Source organism: Equus przewalskii, chromosome 15, assembly GCF_037783145.1.
Source record: "Equus przewalskii isolate Varuska chromosome 15, EquPr2, whole genome shotgun sequence".
In the NCBI taxonomy this organism is placed as follows: domain Eukaryota; kingdom Metazoa; phylum Chordata; class Mammalia; order Perissodactyla; family Equidae; genus Equus; species Equus przewalskii.
In genome coordinates, this window is record NC_091845.1 from 7,958,420 (window position 1) to 7,971,739 (window position 13,320).

General features: G+C 53.9%; 1 protein-coding gene across 16 annotated transcripts in view; it reads left to right on the forward strand.

Moving 5' to 3' along the window:
• The window catches only part of ATP2B2 (ATPase plasma membrane Ca2+ transporting 2), a 351,827-nt gene that overhangs the window by 222,151 nt on the left and 116,356 nt on the right, over nucleotides 1-13,320 (forward strand). For all 16 annotated transcript variants that reach the window (XM_070576511.1, XM_070576502.1, XM_070576508.1 and 13 more), the window contains one exon: nucleotides 11,894-12,380. In XM_070576511.1, the coding sequence (XP_070432612.1) occupies nucleotides 12,182-12,380 (199 nt within the window). In that variant the 5' untranslated portion in view covers nucleotides 11,894-12,181. The remainder of the gene's footprint in view (nucleotides 1-11,893; nucleotides 12,381-13,320) is intronic.

Sequence of the window (13,320 nt, forward strand, 5' to 3'; positions counted from 1 at the left end):
AGTTTGCAAAGGGTGAGAGGTGAGAGCCTGCATTAGTTGTTTGGGAAATGCTAGAAATTCTCTTAGACCAGAGCCCAGGGAAGCTGGCTCCATGCCAGTCAGGCAGGATCCTGGATGCCATGGTCATGAATATGTTTGTTTTAAATAGGCACCAGGGAGCCAGCGACGGTTTTTAATCCAGAGAGTGCCATGCTCACACCTGAGAGGCAGCAAAATATGGTGGTTTTAGAGTCAGACAGATCCCAGTTTACTCCCAGCTTTGCCACTGGTTATCTGTGTGACCTTGGGCATGATGTTACTTCACCTCTCGGAGCCTCGGTTTCCTCATCTGTACAATAGACATAATAATGCCTACCTCATGGGGTTGTTCTAGGATAAGGTATGTTCAGAGCCTAACACCGTTCCTGACACATGGAGGCCACTCAGTAAGTGGGAGTCACCATTAGCATCACTTTGGGGACAGTGAAGTAGGGGAGGTTGTGGATGAGGAACCTGAACTACAGTCAATAGCCCAGGGAGGCGAGGAAGAGGAGGGAGCCTGAGCCCTTACTGCACTCTTCCCTGGGTCTGGGTACCTGATTGGACGGGAAGAAGGGAACAGAGTCAAGGGTGACCCTGATAGACCTACTCTGAGGACCTGGGAGGGTGCATTAGATGCCATAAGTGACAGGGGTCACAGAAGGATGGGGACATTTGAGGGAGTCTGAGGCCTGGAGGACCTTCAGAGGGGACACTGGGCAGTCAGGGGAGGGTTGGCTCTAGAGCTTGGAGAAAGGGGCAGAGTGGAAATGTCTGGAAACCATCCATGTTAGGATGAGAGTTGATGCCAGATGGGTGACATTGCCCAGGGCATTAAGAAGGTCAAGGAAGGACCATGGGAAAAGCCTACAGTTGACCCCAAACCAAGAAGCCATGCAGATCCCTGGAAAGACATGGCCAGAGAAGTCCCAGGAGCGTGAGAAGTAGGGGTGAGGGGTGGTCAGCCATAGGCAAGAGCTTGAAGACTGAGAAGGGCCCTGGTGTCAGCCGGTAGGAGATGTCCCCAGAAACCACCCAAGAGCCTGGCCTAGCAGGAAGTGGCATTTGGATGGTCAGGGACAGGGAGCCAGAGGTGATTTTGAGCCAGAGGTTGGGAAGGATTCTAGAACCCAGAACCAGGAGAGTTTTGGCTACAAGAGGAAGAGAGCCAAAAGAAGGGCTGGAATGGGAGCCCCAAAGCTCTTGGGCAGTGGTTCTGCTTGTTTAAAATTCCCAGCCCCCATCACCCAAGCCTGATTCGTCTCGGGAGGCTTGGGGCTGAGGATCTGCATTTCAACCAGCCGCCAAGCGATGCCAACACAGGTGGCCCTCGGGGAACCACACTTTGAGCAGCCCTGCCCTGGGGTCCCTGAGCTCCACCCAGAGAAGCCTTTATCAGGAGAGGACAGAGAGGAAACATTGGCCGCAGGGGAGGCTGCAGGCCAGGTACAGACCTCTACTCACTCTCCTGCCCTTAGCTCCGCCTCTGGTCTCCTGGCCTTTTGATTCACCTCCTTCAAGTCTGATGCCAAGGTGGTGGCATGACAGACATGTCTGGCTTCCCACTAGAGAGACTCCAGGGGAGAGAACCAGGGCTCGGGCATGGAAGGCAGTGAGTGCACAGGCACCAAACCAGCGACAGCTCTGCTCTCGCCCAGGAGACTGGCCACAGTAGTGAGAAATAGAATCTAAAAAACACCCTCCCACATACATACACCAACCCGGGCCGGTGCCTGCGTCATTCTGACTCCCCTCCTCTCTCAAATCCAGGAGTTCTGCTTTTCTGCTTTTTTTCCTCCCTCTCCGTATAGTTTTGTCTCCTGTCCTCTGCATTCTCAGGCCATGCAGAATGACTTTCCCCCACACCTTAGCTTCCTGCTTCTCTGGTCTGGACCCCAAAGGACTCACTCAGCTATTCAAAAGTAATCTCCCAACTTAGACTCATCCCCTGGCATGTCTGTAGATGAATATTCCTCCTCCACTCTGTGGAGGAAAGAATTTTAAAAATTCAGACTGAGATGCCACCACTTAAATGTGGTCCTGGCAGGAACCAGAGGGAAAGGACCATGCACAATGCAAAAGAATGGATCACTGATGGTGGGATTTCTGGCGTTGATGACAGATGGCACTGATGGGCCCGGTGGGTCTTCTGTGTATGCACATGAGTGTCCATGAATGGCCTTTTATGTAGTGTCATTTTGTTGGCTCAGGCCTGCTGACTGGGACACCTCACTGCCAGAGAACCAGGCTTTGAGTGTCAGTACCAAATATCTGGGGTCAGCTTCCCATGCCTGCTCACAGAGCTCGTGGAAAAGGCCCTGTGCCCTCCCCACTCCACCCACACTCAACTCCTCAGGGTCTGCAACTCCACGCTCCGTCAGTCAGCACTACCGTACTGGAAAGCTCCTAGGGCACTTAGAAGCCTTTGCTCTACGTCAGCACCAAAGCACATGGACAGCTCCTTGGCACGCGGTCCTTAAAGCCCACCCCACATCCCCAGTCAGCACTGTGGCCTTGGGGACAGCTCCCAGTGGAGATGGTTCCTCTGTGCCCGCTTCTTTGTCCTCCCCAGGGGGGCTGTCAGTCAGCACCTGAATACGTGGACAGTGCTCGCTCCAGCCCCTGCTGATGAGCCTGCAGGGGAGAGGGACACCTACAGGTATCAGGTTCCCTGACCTCAGCTACCCAATCCCTCTCCAGCACCCACCTCCATCCGTCCATCAGCACTTCATCCCCAGAGACAGCACTCTGGGCCCCAACCCTCCACGGTCAGAGGTGAAGCCTGAGGACTCACCAACCAGCCAGTGACCTGTCGTGTGTGATCAGAGCACTGACACAGCAGAACCCTGTGCTTCACTATAGAAACTAGGAAAAAAGGCAGGAGTCTGGTCTGGTGGAGAGAGGGATGTGAGTGAGCCTGGGGGGGCCCTTAAGAGTGTCTGTGTGTGTGTTTGATCACTAGCTGATCAGAATTCACCTGCTGCCCTTGACATTTGCTACCCGCCCTCCTTGGGCCTCTGCATGGCAGCTTCTGCCCTCCTAGATTTGTACGCTCTGTGCTTCTTGTTTACAAATCTTCCCTTTAAAAAATCTTTGAGAGTTTTCTGCCAACCCCAACCAAAGGACATTACACTATCACTGCACTCTGTTTTCTCCCTCTGTAAAACAGGGGTGCTGGCAGTACCTGTGTTATGGGGTTGTTGTGAAGGATTAAATGAGATAACAAGCATAAAGTGTGTAAAATGGTGCTTGACACATAGTAGGTGTGATCAAAGTGTTGCTGTTATCATCATTTTTTGTCTTTTTTTCAGGCCTCTGCTTGTAATCCTTGGGGACAGAGCAGGGGGTAAAGAGAAGGAGGCAGATGAAGACAAGAGGGGACAGCGTCCCCATAGTCAGTCAGGATCTGGAGGCTGGGGACAGCCAGGACTGCAGAGAGGGCCCCAGGAAGTTCAGTGCCGCTGTCAGAAGAGTTGGACAGGGCTAGAGCTGAGGCTCGGGACGTGTTCAAGGCATTTGGCTGAAACCAGAGAACAATGTCCAGAGAGGCTGGTCCAGGCAAAGCCACCGTCCCCAGCCTTCTCAGTGCATGTCCCCTCTCTTGAAGCCCAAAGCAAAGTCTGCCCCAACACTTTTTTGCCTCAACTAGGCTTTCTTGCCTCCATCTTCTGGTGACTTTACTGTTTGGGCTTCATGAGAAAACTGTCAAGGATTTTCTTAAGAAAAGATTTCTAAGCAAGGAGCACATAAAGTGTCTTGGAAGGCATACAGTGCCTTGCAGAGGCCAGAGGGAGGGCAGCGGATGTCATAGGCAGCAGGTGAATTTTGATTAGCTGTGACTCCCCAGTTCCAGGGCCACTTCTCCTTCCTTCAGCCTCCAGCCAAGCAGAGCTTGGCATCAATCAGAAGAGCTGCTCCTGCTGGGGACAACAGGGCAGCATGGAGGCCCAGGGAAAAGCATGTGTCCCAAGAAGCAAGTATCAGGTGATGGGAGCCTCCTTGAGGATGGCTCTGAAATGCGCTTTGAGACTGAGTATCTGTCCAACGCCCCCCCTCCCCCATCACTTTACAGAGGAGGAAACAGAAGCACAGAGGAGAAGGCCCTGGTGCAAGGCCGTACTGCAAACCGGCGGAAGGCAGTGGGACGCAGAGGAGAGGCAGAGGCTGTACACCCCAGCAGGCGTATTTAAACTATGCCAAGTCCGGTCTGTATTTCCTTGGCCATCTGTAACCTCTCTGAGCCCCAGCTTCCTCTCCTGTAAGGCAGAGACAGTGAAACCACACAGCCCATGGAAGCATTTGCTAAGCAGTCTCTGTTAATAGTAGTGGTCAAGCCAAGATCAGGACCCAACGAATCTGGTTTCCAGTGCCATTGGTTACATCCTACCAAAATCTGAAGCAAAAGTTGTGCAGGAATCACCCAACTCAGCCTGCAGAGCCTGACCATGGGGCTATTGGATGCTTTTGTGGCAGAGTGAGCAGACTTTAAATAGTGGGAAGGAGGATCTGAGCACCTCCTTTGCTCTCTTCAAAATCCCAATGCTCGGGGGCAGGGCCTGAGATGCACCTCCTTAGGTTTATTCGATGGGTGAATGGATGCAAGGATGGAGAGATGGACAGATGGATGGACAGCTCATGGATGGATGGACAGACAGATGGATGAGTAGATGGATGGATAGACGGACAGCTGATAGATGTATGGATGGGTAGATGCATGGACAGATGGATGGATGGGTAGATGGGTGGATGGGTAGATGGGTGGATGGATGGGTGGATGGGTAGAGGGGATGGATAGATGAGTGGACGGGTAGATGGGTGGATGGACGGATGAATGGATGGATGGATGGATGGGTGGGTGGATGGATGGATGGGTGGGTGGATGAGTGGGTATGTGAGGTGGCTGTAGGACCAGAAATGAGGGTTTTTTTACTATCATCTAACATTGGCAACTCCTCTGGGGAACAGGGGACAGTGGAGGGAGTTGACCCTGGTGGGAAGCTAAGGGCTGAACTTGCCGTCCCCCAGGCCAGGCAGGAGGGTGAGAAGCTCTGTGAGAAGCTCTGGGCCCTAATAGTGCACCCTCTGGCCCTGCTTCCACCATCCTTGCCTTCAAGGCTGATGTGTGGCTGTTTCTGCGGGATTTTTTTTTTCTTTTTAGATTTTCCTTTTCTGGTTAACAGGATAGTTTTCTAAAAATAGCACTAAATTTGCTTCTGAGGTATTCATTTTCAATTCCCTTCCTGCTTCCCCATTCTCTCTCCTCAACTGTGAGAATGCAAAGCTGAGACTGTCATTGTCAGCTTTGATGCATACCCACACTCAGACACCGTGGGGCTTGCACACTCAGAGACACGTGTGGACACAGACATCTGTGGCTCACTCGCACTCACAGACACGTACTCATGCTCACATACTCTAGTCGATCTGCACAGCAAACATTGTCCTTCAGGGTCATCCACAGTAAGCTCCCATCTGCTGCCATGCCACAGGGACCCTCTGACATTCACACAAAAAGTCACTTACAGGCCCAACCCTACACTGGCATTTTCACACTCTTTCTGACTCAGGTGTGCCCCCAGACTATGGACTGGCTGTGCTTAACGTCCACTGTAACACGCTCACACTGATCTTGCACACTCACGTAGTCACTCCAGAGCCATCAGGCTCTCTCCTTCTCATGCACGCGCACACACACCCAGAACACTCCCTCCCCAGACGAGGCATCTAAGGCAGTGGCTACACCTCCCTGGGTGAGGCTGAGGGAGGAGCAGTTGTCCTCTGCCCCTGGCTGCCAGCTGAGCTCCCCCATTTCTCTGGGTTGGTGCCAAGCAGGAGGGTCCCCATCGCTGGGGCAGGGGCCCTACAGACAGGCCAGAGTTTGCATCCAGGAGAGGAAAGGAAATGTCCTGCCCATGGGAACTGGTCAGTCAGGACCAGAGCAGAGGGGAGGCCAGCCTTGCATGCGGTGCCAACAAGCCAGGAACCTCCCTCGCCTTCCGAGCAGGGCCAGGCCTTGCGGATTTGGCGCATTCGGCCTGCGTTCTGCATTAAGCATGGCGGCAGCGGAGAGGAGAGTCCAGCTGAGCAGAGGAGAGGCCGGGGAGTGAGTTAAGTTGTCCTCATAGGACAGTGCCCGTTCAGCAAGTTCCTCCTCTGTGCCAGGAACTGGGCTGAGCTCTGCCTCAGTGAGTCCTCACAAACCCCAGGAGGCCGGCTCCGCAGCTGGCTCTGTTTGAGGGGCAGGACACTGAGGCACAGGGAGGGCTTAGGAGCGATGCCCAAGCCACACAACCATCAAATGGCAGAGCCAGGCCTCATCACCCGGGGTCTCCAGACGTGGCCTGTGTCCCCGCATCTGTCACTGCTGCCAGGGATGATTCAAAGGAAAAGGTGACTTTAAAAATACTTATTAAGGTGGCGTTTAAATTCAGCACATCCTAAAACAGAAGGATTCGGCATCTGAAAGTTATTTTTAGCGCATAATTCATTTGCGATTGGCCCAGCTACCATCCTTCAGTTAGGATTTAAAAAGCGGTTAGTTTGGGGTTTTGGCTTTTTTTAATCCTTCCTTCGAAAGATAGATTCCTTCTATGTAAAATTAACTCCAGCAAAAAACATTGCTTGTCCTCTGCCGGGGTCCCTCCTGGCGGAGGCTTTTTATTAAGGCGCCCCTAACCTGGTCTTGAGTCATTGAAATGTAACAATACAGAGTCATTTAAATGCTAATAAGATGAAACCGAAATTCATAAATTCAATGTTGTCAGAATGTTCCTCTGGATTCTGAAAGGCCTGGTGCGTCAGAGCCTGAAGGGACTCCAGAGAACACTAGTCCGATCCCTTCTCTTTCCACGTGGGGAAACTGAGGCCCAGGGAGGAAAGGGGCTTGGTCAAGGTTACACAGCTGGAGCTTGGAAAACGGTGAGGTGCTTTTCGGTGTGCTCTGGCCTCAGTTGGCTGTGTGACCCCTAGAGCATTGCTCACCCTCTCTGGGCCCAGGACTGGCTACGTGCCCTGTCTAGGCCCATGTCTTAGTCAGCTCAGGCTGCTATAATAGAATACCGTAGACTGGGTGCCTTAAACAACACATATTTATTTCTCACAGTTCTGGAGGCTGGAAGTCCAAGATCAAGGTGCTGGCAGGTTGCGTTCCTAGTGAGAGCCGCTTCCTGGCTCACAGGTGACCATCTTCTCGCGGGGTCCTCACACGGCCGAGAAAGATCATCTCGGGCATCTTTTTTATGAGAACCCTAATCCCATTCGTGGGCACTCCACCCTCATGACCTAACTGGCCCCCAGAGACCCCAGAGACCATCACGTCGGAGATGGGGGCTTCTACATGGGAATCTGGCGGAGACACGTTCCGTCCTCGGCAGCCAGTGTGCCCGTTATGTGGGGCAGGGCTGACTGTGTGGGGTTGAGAGCTGGCTGCAGATGAAGCTCGTTGCAGCAGCAAGGGAGGTGCACTTGCTCATAATGGGGAGGCGGGGAGCGGGGAGGCGCAGAAGTGGAGCGTCTGCTCCGGGCCAGGAGGCCACTCCAAGAGCACACACACGGGGGCCTCAGTGGGTCCTCACGGCAGCCTGTAAGACAGACGTGTGGACTGCACTTTGCAGTGAGGCCCATCAAGGTTAGGTGACTTCTCCAAGGTCACACAGCTCATTGAACCCCTCAGGCGTAGAGCGTTGGCCCACGTGGTGTTTGGACAAGGCAGCAAAGATATCAGAGTCTGGTGGGCTGTGGCTGAGGAGCTGCCTGCCCTCAGCCTCACGCCTGTGCCTCATGACAGTGAAGGGAAACTAAAACTGACAAGTGGAGGGCAGGGGACACGTCTTAAAGGAAAAAAATAATACTGTTGATTCTGATATCTTTTCTGATCCCCAGCAAACCTGTAAGGCAGGCAGAGTAGGAATCACTAGCCCATTTTACAGATGAGGAAACTGAGGTCTAAGGGCCTCCCATGGATGGATGACCCGAGGACTGATCCGATATGCATTCATTCACCAAGCATTTATTGAGCACCTTCTGGATGCCAGACACCATACCAGGTACAAAATAACTATGGCTGCTACCCACACGGAGCTCTCAGGCTCCTGGGGAAGGGAGACAGCTAAGCAGGCCCAAGTAATAAAGTGTAAAGTGTGCTGTGATCCAGGAGGCATCTGGGAGTCAGGAGCATTCCATGGGTGGCCAGGGAAGGCTCCCAAGGAAAGGACACTACCCTGAGCAGGACAGAGTCATGAGGGCCCGGGGATGGAGAGTGCTCTGTCCCAGGTGTCAGGCAGGACTGGAGGGTTTGAGCAGCTGACGGATTCTATACAGACTACCAGGTCTTCAGCTCCATCAGAAGATCATTCGTGTGGCATCATACAAGTGCTTTTGTGCCGGTGGACTTCACACTCTCAAACTGAGCAAATCCCGCAGTCAGATCAAGTACCAAATTAATTCTGCAACTTAGAAGGAAACCAAGATGCCCGAACACGGGTGCTCTCATGCACCCGCCCATGAGTTGCAGGAGCAGGAGGCGATGGGGCAGGGGACGTCAGAAGAGGCAGCTGCAGTGGGAAATCTCAGAGAAGGAAGTTTAAGATCAATACCTACGAGGATGGAGCTCTGATTTTTAACCGATTTTGTTATCCCAGAATATCATCTCTCCGCACATGCTCACACGGGTCCCTTCCCATACCTTTAACCATGTCGCTCCTTACTAACAGACAGTTGTATATTTTGGTTTCTTCCATGTCCATCTTTTAGTTTAAATCCTGCATAATGTGCTGAGGAAAAAATATTTCCTACTCATATTGAGAGGAAACATCTTTCCTTATACCCTATGCCGGGTCAGATCTTCCTGCTCTAAATGTCCACAGCACCTGGGACTCCCCTCATGCCAAACCCGTCATGTTATAGAAGTCACTGATTTAATTGGCCCTCTTCCCCTGTGTCAGCTTCTGGAGGGCAGGGACCATGTCTGGATTATCCAGTGCCTGACGTGGAGTAGGTTCCCGAAACACAATTATTGGTTGGACGGATGAATGGAAGGATGGATGGATGGATGGGTGGGTGGATGGATGGACACATGGACAGACAAGTAGATGGATGGGTAGATGCATGGATAGATGGTTGAAGATCGTTGTTCCTCTTAACACAATAATCATTAAAAGTCACCAGAAGCCCATTACCTCATGCCTTCTATTGTCATCACAAATATAATTACCACTAACGATTCTCATAGCTCGTGCTGGCAGAGATGTAATTATCAGTGCCCATGAGCCATGCCGCAGGTAGCAGGGAGACAGAGAGAAAACAGCGCCTCGGGTTTAGAAAGTCCTTTGTGGTTCACAAGCACTTTTGTTCGCATCCGGCACTTCATTTAAGCATCGTAAGAACCCCCGTGAGGGAGATGCACCAGGGGAGGTGGCAGAGCATCCTGATTAAGAGTGAGTCTCTGATGCAGACTGCCCGAGTTCTAATCCCAGCTCTCCTGCTTGCTCGCTGTGTGACCTCGGGCAAGTTACTTCGCCTCTTTTGGCCTCAGTTTGCCCATATATTCTATGGGAATAACGAGACTGCCAATCTCATAAAGTGGTGGTAGGGGTTAGCAATATGTACAATAATCACTGAGTGCTTATCGTGTGCTGAGCTCAGTTCTAAGTATTCTCCATAACTCCTTTGAGCCTCATAACACCTGTGAGATAGATACTATTATTACTTCTCCCTCTTTTAAGATAATGAAACTAAAGTTAATTTATCTCCCATTCTGCTGGGAGGTGGAGGAGCCAGAATTTGAACCCAGAGACTGTGGCTTCTGGAGCCCCGACTGCTGACTTCTACAGCATCTCTACACACAGGTGTCCCTGGTCCCTGCCTCCCCTCCGCCTCCCAGGGGCACTCTGTTGGGGTCAGAATTCATGGGCTCCAGGCATGGTACATGCTCGGGTGGCCAAGGGGCATGAGTGCTCCTGCAGGAATGGGCTGGGAACCCAAAATGACACTTTCTTTCATCTCGTGTCTCTGCTCGAGGCATCCTGTCTGCTTTATGGTTCTATTCCTTAAGATACATGTTAGCCCCAGTGTGAAAATAAGGCTTCCTCCTGCCACCTTGGGAAAAAGGCCCTCCTGGAAGGCATGACAGGGCTCTTTTGTGGCTCCAGCCCCCCCTGGCCCACAGCTAGGAAGCCCTGTAGCCGAGGAGGAAACACACCAGATTTGGACATGGTTTATAATTAGTTCCCAGTAAGCTGGAGGTAGCAGGGGGGCAGGAGAAAATGGCTCTTGTCTTGCAGGTGAGGAAACCAAGCCTCGGAAAGTGAAGAGACTTGCCCAGGGTCCCACAGCCAGGATTTCGGGGAGCTCAGATTTGCACCCGGGCTGCTCTGATTCCAGACCCTGGAATCAGAGGTCCTTCACCTCTGTCGGGCACAGTCCACTCTCCAGCCTCGACTCTTCAGAGAGAATGGAGGGAGCGCCCCCTAGGGCAAGAGGAAGGAGCCCCGGGCTGAGAGTCAGGAGACCAGCCGACCTCTGGGCTCCCTCCACTCTTGCTCTGTGTGGCTTTGGACAAGTTCCTTTCTCTCTCTGAGCTTCAGCTTCCTCACTGGGAAAATGAGATTAACTTTAAAATGCCACCTGCTCTAAACTTCTCTGCAAGAGGAAAGAGTTGTAAAGGAGGGAGAGGGGGCAGAGGAGAGGGAGAAGGGGGGACTGGAGAGACAGCTCAGTCCCGTCTTGCTCCCCCAACCCCTTTCTCCTCACTGTCCTGCACTTGGGATGGCCAGCTGTCCACGGCTGCTGGGCGGGGCCAGTCCTCGTGCCAGGTCCAGCCGAGCTCAGCAGGGGCCCTTTGTCACCCAACGCTTGCCGGGACTTGGCCACCGGTGTTGGGTGTCGGGACGGATCAGATTCTCTCCTGGCAGCCCCGCCGATGCCGCACTCCCGGCAGGGTGGCCTGGCAGGCAGAGAAGCCGCCACTCCCTGCTCATCCTGGACGGTCAGAGGGACGTGGCAGCCGCTGTCCATGGTGCTGGACTGTGGGGAGCCCAAGGTGAGGGCTCTGTGGACCCGACCTCATACTGGGGGCCAAGCTGTGAGCTCAGGGACGTCCTGGTGAATATGCCTGAGCTGGCTTCTCTGGCCAGGCTGAGCGCCTTGATCAGTGTTGTTAGGGGCTGCCGGTGGAGATGGGCGGCTCCCTCCCATCCCCATGCCTGTGGGACCCAAGTGGGGAGAATAGTGTATATCTGCGGATATAGGTAACTTGGATGGGGGAGCATCTCTGCTGGGGAGCCTGAGAGCTATGTACTTGTGGGGTGTGCCCCAGATTGTGTGGGCATGGGATATGTGTAAACGTGTTGAGGACGGTGAGAGATATAAGGGTCTGTGTGTGCAGAGGGGCTGTGAGCACAGGCACTTCTGAGGGAAGGAGGTGGGCATGTTAAGATGTGTGCCTAGAGGTGTGACTGTGTGTGACAGTGTGCATGGGGGGCCGTGTATTGTCATGTGTGTATGGCAGTGGGGTGGGCCCTAAAAGTAGGTGAGTTGAGTGTTGCAGGGCACCCTGAGCTGTGTGTGTCTGAGAGTGTGTGTACCCCAGGGTGCGTGTTGTGAAGTGAGCGTGTTATGTAGTTAGAGAGCTGAGTGTGTTGTGAGGGTGTGTTAGGCTGGGCCTCGGGGGTGGTGTTTTGTGAAGTGCCCTGGTACATTTGTATTTCCAGTGTAATGGGGCGTTGCATGAAAATCCCGTGTCAGGGTGTGTGTGTGTGCAGTGGGTGTTATTTGGGGTGGTGTGTGTGCAAGCATGTGCAGGCTGGGCCTTCCTGAGCACCTTCCCAAGAGGCCTCCAGCTCCTGACCCCATCACCACTCTGTGCTTGCCCCCACAGGAGCGGCCACCCCTGACCATGTAGATGCAAGCTCCAGGGAGCAGCATGGGCCCCACTGAATGGAGACTCCTGGGTTTACAGCCCTGAGCCCCTCTGGCCCCTGGAGCTCGCCACCGCTGTCGCCAGCCCGCCTCAGCCACCCCCGCCCCCTGGGACCCGGAGTCGGCAGCCAGGAGCCACAGCCGTCCAGTGAGGTTGTGCTGTGGACAGCCACACGGAGCCATCGCCCTGCAGCCTCTGGTCCGGCGCTGACCCTCAGTCCCACCCCAAGCAGGGACTGCGGCAAACATGGGTGACATGACCAACAGCGACTTTTACTCCAAAAACCAAAGAAATGAGTCGAGCCATGGGGGCGAGTTTGGGTGCACAATGGAGGAGTTGCGCTCCCTCATGGAGTTGCGGGGCACCGAGGCCGTGGTCAAGATCAAGGAGACGTATGGGGACACCGAAGCCATTTGCCGGCGCCTCAAAACCTCACCTGTCGAAGGTAGGTGTGGGAGACTCGAAGCCAGGCTGTGGCCCTGACAGCTGCCATGTCAGTAGGCCCCAGGGGCGATTTCATATTTAACCACAAGCATGCCTGGGACACAGCTGAAATGCCAGTATAGCCATTCTAGTGTGTTCTGGCTGAGGGTCAGCCCCTTGGGATGGGTCAGGGAAGAGGAGTCTGTTTTCTCACCATCCTGGGTTGAGGTGTGATGCAAAACACCTGCAGAGAGCACAGCGGGAACAGAGCTGGGTCAAGGCTATGTTCTAAAACCAGGTGCCAGAATCAACACGAAATAGCAGCTCACCACTGGCACAGGCGTCGCTCACCGTCCTGGAAATCTGGGAGGTGCCCAGACTGTAAGGCGGGGCCGGGAGGGAGGCAGGTGGGGCCCGAAGAGGACCCACACCTTGCTTGCCTGCAGTGAGGCTCAGGCAGGGCTCCACCCAGTCCACAGTGGTTGGACCTTGGGGTCCAGCCCCCCAGCCTCGCCCTCCCTTCCCCAGACCCCAGGACCCCCCTCATCTGAGCCTGAGCCTGAGACCACCGCATTGTTGCCACACAGCCAATTCCAGCTCCCCAACCCGTGCCGCTGGGCTGTGTCATGTTCTACTGTCCCAAATCCTGGCTCTGGTCGGGGTTCTGGGGCGGCCGTGGGCCGCGGATCAGCTGGGCAGACAGCACAGGCAGTAAGATGGGCTGTCACGGGAAGGGTGGCAGATGCCCATGTGTGTCTTGCCCTGGAGATGAGTGTGGGGCTTTCTTGCAACTGCCAAAATGAGCAGGCCTGGGACCTCTGGAAAGAGAGGATCTCAGCTTCCTGGGGCTCCTCTGGAGCGACAAAAGCCAGGCCATCTGCCACGAGGCCGAGAGAAGAAAAACCAGCCCAGCTTGGGCACCAGAGCTCAGAGTTCAGGTCTCCATCCTCACAGCTGCCTTC